This window comes from Artibeus jamaicensis, unplaced genomic scaffold (genome assembly GCF_021234435.1).
Source record: "Artibeus jamaicensis isolate MK-2021 breed Jamaican fruit bat unplaced genomic scaffold, CSHL_Jam_final scaffold_612, whole genome shotgun sequence".
NCBI classification, from domain to species: Eukaryota; Metazoa; Chordata; class Mammalia; order Chiroptera; family Phyllostomidae; genus Artibeus; species Artibeus jamaicensis.
The window spans coordinates 945,106-955,059 of NW_026522049.1; the positions used below are offsets into that span (position 1 = coordinate 945,106).

Here is a 9,954-nt window from a genome sequence, read left to right on the forward strand (position 1 = left end):
AGAAAAGAGGACTGGACAAAAAAGCGGTAGATGTGCGATAAAGCAAACGGGAAAAAATGTGCGTGCTGCATCCCAGACGGTGGCCACCTGAGTGCTTAAGACAAAATTTGTCCCCTTTTGCTGGGTGTTTGGAAATTTGCATAATACAATATTGGAGACCAGGTTCCTAATTCAGAAAAAAAAATCCATATTTAAAATCCAAATGTAACCAGTGTTCACATTTTGGCAAACATTATTTCCTTTCGTTTCCATTTCCAGGAATATATTATTAACATCGTCCTATGTATACAGATTTATTTTCATATTTTTTCCCATGCCATAGTGTAGCCAGGCATTCTCATAAGGAGTCCTCCCTGTGTAATTCTTGAATTGAGGTCTCATTTACACACAGTACAATTCACACATGTGGCATGCAGTTTCCTGAGTTTTAAGAAATGTGTGCGGTCACGGAACTACCCCAGCATCACAGCTTCATCTTCCCAGAAAGTCCCTCTGCATCCCTCCGCAGCCAGCCCCTCGCCAGGGGACACGTGTCTCCCACACCGTCACTGCCTCGGAATTGTACAGCACGTGGCCCTGTGGCCCGGGCCTCTTTCATGCCAGCACAATCCACCGGAGACCCAGGTCGCTGCCTGTTGTAGCGGTTTGTTCCCTTTTATGGACAAATGGCATTCCCTGGCAAGGACATCCATTCAAGGAATTTTAACGTTCGTAAGAAGTCACATATGTCGCCACGAGCTTCATCTTTGCATTCCCTTATTTGTGGGACGTTTAGGCTGTTTTAATTTTTTCTCTTGTAAAGACCATTGCAGTGAACATCTTCATGCAGAAATTATTGTCACTGACCACATCTATAAGGTGGATTCCCAGGAAGGGAGTTACAAGTACTCTAAAGCTCTTAATACATAGTTAGTCATTGAAAACTTTGTCCTTGTATTTCTTTATGTGGTACACAGCAAGCTTGATTTAAAACCCCACCAGTGTTTCTTTTCTTTTCTTTTTAAGACTTTATTTATTTATTTTTAGAGAGGGGGAAGGGAGGGGGAGTGAAACATCAATGTGCTGTTGCCTCTTGTGCACCTCCTCCTGGGGACATGGCCTGCAACCAGGCATGTCCCCTGACTGGGAATCGAACCAGCAACGCTTTGGTTCGCACTCAGACCGGCACTCAGTCCACTGAGCCACAGCATCCAGGACCTCCCGCCGGTGTTTCTAACCCTCTCCCCCTCCCTCTTTTTTGATGCCCTCACTGCAGAACTGACTCGGAGTCGGCGAGCCCGTGCGAACTCTAAGTCATGGAGGCCAGTCAGGAAACCTCCCTCTTCCTGGTGAAGATCCTGGAGGAGCTGGACAGCAAGCAAAGCTCCGTGTCCTACCAGGACCTGTGCAAGTCCCTGTGCGCCCGCTTCGACCTGCCGCAGCTGGCCAGACTGAGGAGCCTGCTCTTCTACACGGCCTGCCTCGACCCCAGTTTTCCAGCCACTTTATTCAAAGACAAGATGAAATGCACCGTGAACAACCAGCAGTCAAAGAAAATCATGGTGGCCGCGGACATCGTGACGATTTTCAACCTCATCCAGATGAACGGGGGTGCCGCCAAGGAGAAGCTGCCTACGGGCCGGCAGAAGGCGCGCAAGAAGGAGGCGTCCTTCGAGTCCTGCGGGCCGGACGCGGAGATCTGCCACGCGGCCGAGTGCGAGCCCCTGAACTGCGAGCTGGACGGCGGGCCTTTCAGCCAGGGCTACCCCGCCAGGCAGCCGTCCAAGTGCCGGAAGGTGGACTGCAAGGACTGTCCGCAGTTTGTGCCTGCCTCCGAGCCCAACTTCTTGCTGGGCGTCAGCAAAGAGGCCAAAGCCCGCGCCGCCTCGCTGGACAGGCTGCAGGCCCTGGCCCCGTACTCGGTTGCCAGCCCTCAGCCCTGCGAGATGCAGAGGACCTACTTCCCTATGAACATCGAGAATGAGCCCATCTCGGACCAGGACTCGCTGCCCATCACCCAGAGCATCAAGGAGGCCTTCCTCGCCCACGACGAGCCCTTCGTGGTCCCGTCCTGCGTCCAGAAAAGGAACATCTTCAAAGAGGATTTTCACAACCTGATGACCGTGTCTCCCGGTTTGGTTGGCCCCGCTAACAAGGCAGAGGGGGAGCACGGGGAGCCCCCGAGCCGGAAGGAGCCCCACAAGACACCCTTCTTGAACCACAGCTTTGAAATGCCCTACAACAGCCAGTACCTGAACCCTGTGTATTCTCCCGTCCCCGACAAAAGGCGGGCGAAGCACGAAAGCTTAGATGACCTTCAGGCCTCCACATATTTTGGACCCACCCCCGTGATGGGGACCCCGGAAGCTAGGCGCTGCGTGGGAAGGCCCAGCAAGCAGACCCCCTGGCCAGCCAAAAGCTGGAGCCTGAACACGGAAGAGGTCCCTGACTTTGAACGGTCCTTTTTCCATCGAAACCCTTCCGAGGAGAAGCTGCGCTATCCAAATGCCGGCGGCCAGTCGCCCAGCTTCCCGGCCCCAGACCAGCGGCCGGCTTACCTCACGCCAAAGGAGCAACAGCCGATGCTCCCCATCGGCTACGCAGCGAAACCCAGCGGGCTGAAATCTAAGGAGATCCCGTCCGCCCTTGACTTGGAGAAGCATGAACCAGCGAAAAAGTTCAAGGACAAGAGTATCAGCTGCACCAGTGGGCAGCTCAGCTCGGACACCAGCAGCGTGGGCACCCAGACCGATCAGCACCTGCCAGAGCCCAAGAAATGCAAAGACCTGGGTGCCTCGGGGCACTGCAGGTACGGGGACAGGCATGCCAGGACGCAGTCGGACAACGACTCCGAGATCGTCAGTGACGACATCAGTGACATTTTCCGATTCCTCGATGACATGAGCATCAGTGGCTCGACGGGAGTGATACAGTCATCCTGCTACAACAGCACCGGGTCCTTGTCTCAGCTTCACAAGTCGGACTGTGACAGTTCGCCAGAGCACAGCATCCCCAAAGGGGCCAACGGGCTTCCCGGCAGCAAAGGAGAAAAGGGCAACCGGCCCGACAATAGCCACCACTCGGAAGAGGAGCTGAAGACCAGCGTGTGCAAACTGGTGCTCCGGATCGGCGAAATTGAACGGAAGCTGGAATCGCTGTCAGGTGTCCGCGAGGAAATCTCCCACGTCTTGGGCAAGCTGAATAAGTTGGATCAGAAAATGCAGCAGCCGGAGAAGGTGAGCGTGCAGATCGACCTAAACTCCCTGACCAGCGAGGGTCCCTCCGACGAGAGCGCCTCTCCCCGGATGTTCCGTGCGCACAGCGGCTCCCACGGGCCCAAACTGGAGAACGGCGCCGACTGGTGCTGCTCCGACGCCAGCGGAAGCAACAGCGAGAGCCTGCGAGTCAAGGCCCTGAAGAAAAGCCTCTTCACCAGGCCGTCCTCCAGGTCGCTGACGGAGGAGAACAGTGCCACCGAGTCCAAAATCGCCAGCATCTCCAACTCGCCCAGGGACTGGCGCACCATCACCTATGCCAGCCGCGGGGGCCTCGGCGAGGAGGAGGTCAAGGACAGAGGCCCTGGAGAGGGCAAGGACTGGCATCGAAAATCGAAGGAGGTAATTTCAAAGTCAGCTCACGTAACCGGGCACGGCCCAGTGCGTTCCCCAGTCTTGGGTGTTGCCCTTTGGGTGCCAGCCGCCCTTCCACTTCCAGGTTTGGGCGCGTCGGAGCGGTGGGGGGGGGGCGCACGGCACAGGCAGGTGGGTCCTTGGGTCCTCGAGTCAGCTGGGAGGCTGCTGCCGGGTGGGAGACCAGGTCTTCACAGGACAGGGGAAGTGGCAGACCGGCCCACGTCACCAGAGACAGCTTGTTGTCCTTTTCGAAACAGCAGGGTTCGGGCAAAGAACAGGGGGGAAGTGACGTACTAAGAGGTCAGTGCAGGTGTGGTGCCCCGGGGTGGGGGGGGAACGTCAGCACCTGCAGATTGGAACAGCAGATTGGGTTAGAAAACAAGATAAACAGGAAATCGTCCCAAGTTCCACACCCCCCCCCCCCACTTCCCCGGGACAGCGCTGCCCACAGCGTCGGTCTCCTTCCTGTGTCATTTCTTCCTGCACACTGCCCGCTCTGCCCTTTCCCTGAGCGCAGAGCGTTTTGCATCTGTGTAGCTGCTGTGGCCTGTCAGTTCCTGAGGGAGGGTGCACACGCCTATGGGCATAAATACACACACTCACACGCGCACACGCTCTCACACACGTGCTCACTTGTGGCTGCTCCTGTGCATCCCGCCTGGGTTTGGTGGACCCTCTCAGTCCCTCCCCTGGTTTCAAAGGCCTGTGGACAGCCCAGGAGTGTCCTGAGGACAGAGGGGCCCCGGTCGTCAGAGGGAAGGTGGCATGGGCTGCAGACACGCAAAACCACGGGAGGAGGCTGGTTCCAAGGGCGCCAACCAGGAGGGGTTTGGGAAACTGGGCTCTCGGGGCGTTTTCAGGGTCCAGAGTTTGAGGAAAGAGTGAATGTAAAGAGTGATCTATATTCTGATCCCGAAGGAACCTTCGCTGCCCGTGCTGGCCACGGCACAGGGTGCGGTGTGGAGAGAAAGCAGAGGGTACCCCGGCCACTGCCCCTCTGGTCCCTGTGGTCCTGAGCTGCTAGCATCCGGCCAGGTTTTGGGTGCCCTGTGGCATCGTTAGCGTTGAAAAGCGGCCACTTCGGGCATTCGGACGGCTGGGCACGTGTACAGAAAGGCCAGGCTGCCCTGAGTGAGCCGTGCCTCTGCCTCGCACAGCGTCACAGCCTCGTGAAACCGACAGAAATAGCCAGAAGTTTAAGAAAGGTCCGTTGAAGTGCCTACCCCCAAATTGCTCATTTTCAGCCTGAGTCATCTTTGTCACCTTCTGTGACCCATTTCCCCCTCCCAGTAGGCGGTTCTTGCCACCTGGGCTGACGCTCCCCAGGGTGGTGACCAGCCCCCCCCACCACCACCACCACCTGAACTTCAGTCGCACGTCTTACAATGCTCAGGGCTCCTTCCCCCCGTGACAACGCACGTGTCACCAGGTCCTAACTGGACTCTCCTGTCCCTTCAAAGCCAGCGGTCCCTGCCCTGCCCCCATTCTGGGGCCACCACACTGTCAGCTCCGCATGCTGTGGGGAGGCCTGTGACCTCCCTGGCTGCCTCACTCTCCCTGCACTCAGCTGTGGGCCCGGTGGGTCTGTCTTCCTGGTGCTTTCTGCATTTACATTCATCCTCCTCACCATCCCAGCTCTCACCACACCCCGCCTGAGACCTGGGCACATGGATACCCGGTCCCTCCCCACCCCTCCCCTCCCTTTCCCTTCCCTTCCGCCTCAGACCACCACTACATTCGTGTTCCTCAAGCCCCACCTTGGAGGGGGCGGGGTGGTGCCCCAGGTTATGGCCCTTCCCTGGCTCCTCATCACCTCAGTGAAAAGTGTCCAACTCCAGGAGCCCAGGGCACGTCCATCCGCCCTCACAGGAAGCCCCTGGGTCCCAAGCCTGGGCTCTGCTCTGCCTTTCTCGGAAACACACTGCTCACTCAGGCAGAACCAGCCAGGCACCCCTGGTGACCAGGCCCTGATTCCCCCACCCAGCCTTTCTCCCCTGTGGCCCGCTGTCAAGAACGTCTTGTCCCCTTCTCCGTGCTGACCAGGGTCCTGTGCACCCCACTAACCTCCTTTATACTGCAGCCCCTGAAACCTTTGAGGGGTTGATTGCTGGTCTCTGAACGCTCGCCCTCTGCCCTCTTTGTTCTGATGGAGCACTTTAAACTTTCATAGGAAAACCTGTCCCGCACACACAATGACTGCCGAGTTAGCACGCGGGCGTCTCCTGACAGGAGCAGCGAGGCAGGTGTGCATAGCGGTCAGGCTCCCCGCCTCAGACACCAGGCAGGCGAAAACCCTGCCCGTGCCGCTTGCTGTCTGTGGGACTCTGGCTCACTCTTGTCCCCTCTCTAGCCTGCGTTTTGCAGCCGCAGAAGGGGGGTTATTGAGAGGGCGAACTGAGATGACCCGCTCTCAGCACTGAGCATTGCCGGGGACACGCAGTCCACCCTGCCCCCAGTTCAGTGCATCCTGGCAGCCGCGGTGGCTCTGAGTGTTGGGTGGTAGAAACGAGCAGAACCAATAACATCAGTGAAGCCTCTTAGAGGATACTTGGCTTTGAGGAGTGAGAACGTGAGAAGCCACATCATTCTCCTGTTGGGTTGGGCAGCGGCCACCGGGCTGACTCTGCCTCCGCGGGAGCCATCTCAGGGCTTTGGAAGTGCTGGCTGGCGTCTGCATTTGGAGCAGGGTCCCAGGGCGCCGGTGGGAGGGCCCATGTCGGTCCCCGTCCCAGGGTGGGACACACCTGCTCACACACTTCTGCTCCGGGGGGAGCGGTTTTGCTGGACTACGGGGTGAAAAGGCAGACAGGACAACGCCCTGCCTTCCAGGAGCTCACAGGCCAGCGGAGGACACAGACCAACAGGACAGTGTTGGCCGCTGGGTCTGTCCACATCCTGTGGAGCTGCATAGGTGGGCACTGACCCCAGTCTCAGTGGTCAAGGAGTGCTTCCTGGAGGAAGCGACATTCTGTAGAGATCCGAAGGCCCAGCGTTAGAAGGTGTCAGAAGCCCCTGGCTGTGAGAGCGCCCTGGCCCGCAGCTCACGGACTGAGAACCTGAGTGTTGGCCCACAGTGTCTGGCCCCTTCCTACGCCCACACTGTCCTCCTGAGCATTCCCAACCTTCAAGGCCCTGCAGGGGTCGCTGAAAATCACTAGAGGCTCTCAGCCTACTTTCTGGCGTGGCTTCTTCCTTCCAGAGAGGCAGCGTGGGTTCACCAGCTCCTGGGGAGAAAGGCCTGTATCTTTTATTCCTCAGGACCAGGTCCCCATTGGTAAAAGAAAGGGGATAGCGAAGAGTCTCGGAAGCCAGATGCCGAGGTTGAAACTGCAACCCCACCTCTCGACTGCAGGGGGTGGTCCTGGGCCCCATCTCCTCCTACATACGAGGCAGGCTGGTAAGAGCAGTGGTGGGCGAGGACCCGGTAGGGCCTTCTGTTCCTGGCACAGAGAGGGGGACTTAGTGCAGGACTGTGTACATCTGCTGGTGGGTGACTGCCTGCCGCTTCCGGGACGTCAGGGGCCTGGAGGTGTGGAGCTGGCGGCAGGGCGTGCGAGCCCACAGCCTCTGTGTCCCCCCCACAGGCCGACAGGCAGCACGACGCAGCCCCCCAACACCGCCTGGCCAAGCAGCCCAAGGATGGCTTCCTGGTGGAGCAGGTGTTCAGCCCGCACCCCTACCCGGCCTCCCTCAAGGCCCACCTGAAGAGCAACCCCCTGTACACGGACATGCGGCTGACGGAGCTGGCGGAGGTGAAGCGGGGCCAGCCTTCCTGGACCCTGGAGGAGTTCCCCCGGAACGCGGGCGACAAGGGCAAGCTTGCAGCTCTGGATCTGCAGGTGAGCTTCCGGACGTCCCTGGGGGGGGGCTGGGGAGCTCCCGGGCCCCACCCTAGAATTCTGAACTTCCTGGGAGCTGAGAGTTTCACCAGGGGGCTGTTGTTTTGTTATCTGTGAACACGTAGCCAGGGGAAGCTGGCTGACTTGGGCTGCATTTGCTAACGATATGTTGATAAGACTCCGTACGCAGCACAGGTCCTCACACCTGCTCGCAAGCCTTGGGCCAGACCGTTCCGTGTGACACGTGGGGTGAGAGGACAGTGGACGCCCAGCTACAGGCACCTGGGAGCCCCAAACGCGTCCTTGGGGGCCAGTCTCCTGGGGCACAGAGCAAGGCGGGAGCAAGCACAGTCGGACAAAGAGTGACCAGCATGGGTTAGAATCATCATTACCCCACTAGTGACACCATGAGACAGAGCTGAACTCTGCGGACGGTTTCCTTTGCGTGCGTGTATACATGTGTGAGAGAGAGAGAGACAGGTGGACTATTTACATGTTGATGTTCGGGAGCAGTGAACAATCCAAGACTATGGATATCTGTGACCATTTCCAGGATTTAAGTGCCCTCACTTGGAGCGGCAAGGTGCTGTCGCTTTTCTGTGACGCGTTATTCAGTGCTTGCCGTAAACCAGAATGCGGCCGTTCTTTGTTGAAACAGAAGAGCACCGTCCGTGGGGAACGGGGTTCACAGGCCAGGCAGGTCACACACGGTATTTCTCCTGCAGACAGCTCTCCCTCTGGGGACACGGCGCCCGGCGTGGAGACCCCCTGCCACACACATCTGCAGACCGTGGCTTGGGGCCGTGGCCTGAGCCACTCAACAGGTGTCTGAAATGGGAATATTTTGTGTTTGGTTTGAATTGCTTATCTGCGAGGTGCATTTGCTTTTTTTAGCTGATGCTTCTCTGGGGACCTGGGGACTGACAGGAGCTCCATTCTCAGGGACTGAGCGGAGTGTATTTCTCAGTGACCTCCTGCTTCCCCTGCACTGGGCCAGCCCATCCTGGTTGTGTGCCCTTGAACTTCAGGCTTGTGTTTCTTGGCCGTTCTGCTTGGTCATACACAGGAGACCCACAGGTCTGCTGGGTCAAAACATGACGTTTGTCTTAGAGAAGGGGCAGGTGCAACCTGGGCTGCATGGGACCCGCCGCAGGCAGGGGACGTGGGCCATGCTGGATGTACAGACATCTCTGCCAGCTGCAGAGCATCCTCAGGTGCTTCAGGAGGGACGGCTGTCAGGGTGCCTTTGACCCGGGTTCAAGTACTCACCCCCTTTCTAACATCTCCTCTTCACTTTCAGACACAAGAATCTTTAAATCCAAACAACTTAGAGTACTGGATGGAGGATATTTACACGCCAGGCTACGACTCGTTACTCAAACGCAAAGAAGCTGAGTTCCGGAGAGCCAGGGTCTGCAAGATCGCGGCGCTGATTGCCGCTGCCGCCTGTACGGTCATCCTGGTCATCGTCGTGCCCATCTGCACCATGAAATCGTGAGCCCGAGGGCACCACGTCACACGCGGCTCAGGGCCACCGAAGTCTTCCTCCACAGTTTAAAATCGTGCGGCAGTGCAGCAATACTCTGTTCAAATGGAGATGAAATCCTGGAGGCTTTGTGGGTGACGGCCTCCGGAAAGCATGCACTGCAGACGGAGATCAGCCTGCCTGGGGGCTGTGACTGAATGATACTCGGATGCATTTTTAATTGTTTTTAAAATTTTTTTAAAAGATTTTATTTATTTTTGGAGAGAGGGTAAGGGAGGGAGAAAGAGAGGGAGGCAATGTGTGGTTGCCTCTTGCACGCCCCCTTCTGGGGACCTGGTCTGCAACCCAGGCATATGCCCTGACTGGGAATCGAACTGCTGACCCTTTGGTTCGCAGGCTGGCCCTCAGTCCACTGAGCCACACCAGCCAGGGCTTGGATGCATTTTTAGAAGTGCAATAGCTTTTCCTACCAAAAGAATGTAATAAAGTAGCAGGGAAACAAATTGAATTACAAGCAAAAAAAAAAACAAAACAAAAGAAAAGAAAAAAGAAAAAGAACAGGAAGTTTAGTTGGATTTCTTCCATTTCGTTGGTTAAGTTTCCTGGTGGGGAATGCATTACCAAGAAGATATTTCAAACATGCCTTTTGGAGGGAAACCGAGGGAAAGAGCAAGATGAGGGGAGAAGTTCCGTCTTCCTGACGCTGTTAGGGCTGCAGGTGAGGCCCTGGGCGCACACCCACAAAGGACGCTCCTCCTCTGCTGACTGTCACCAAGGGCTACTGCCGTCTCGGTTTCGCCCTTCTGACACCACGACGCTCATCACCGCAGATCTTCACAGAGCCCTCCCGGACCTCTTCCTCGTGCCCACAGGAGGAAGGAGCTGAACGGCCCACTCGTGGCACGAAGTGCGCCTTTCTCTGCCCAACGAGCCAAGGAGTTGGGGCCAGGAGCGCTTCCTGCCCCCGCCCCACGAGGTGGGAGGGCCGCGTGCAAAACAGCGGGGGCCTAACAGAGCA

At 57.4% G+C, this 9,954-nt stretch overlaps 1 protein-coding gene across 1 annotated transcript; it reads left to right on the forward strand.

Annotated features, from left to right (window-relative positions):
- The first annotated feature begins 1,295 nt into the window (after nucleotides 1-1,295).
- Nucleotides 1,296-8,948, forward strand: MINAR1 (membrane integral NOTCH2 associated receptor 1). Its single transcript, XM_037155940.2, has 4 exons — nucleotides 1,296-3,596; nucleotides 6,964-7,035; nucleotides 7,196-7,450; nucleotides 8,751-8,948. Exons 1-4 carry the CDS (start codon nucleotides 1,296-1,298, stop codon nucleotides 8,946-8,948), a joined length of 2,826 nt encoding a protein of 941 aa, XP_037011835.2.
- Nucleotides 8,949-9,954: the final 1,006 nt, after the last annotated feature.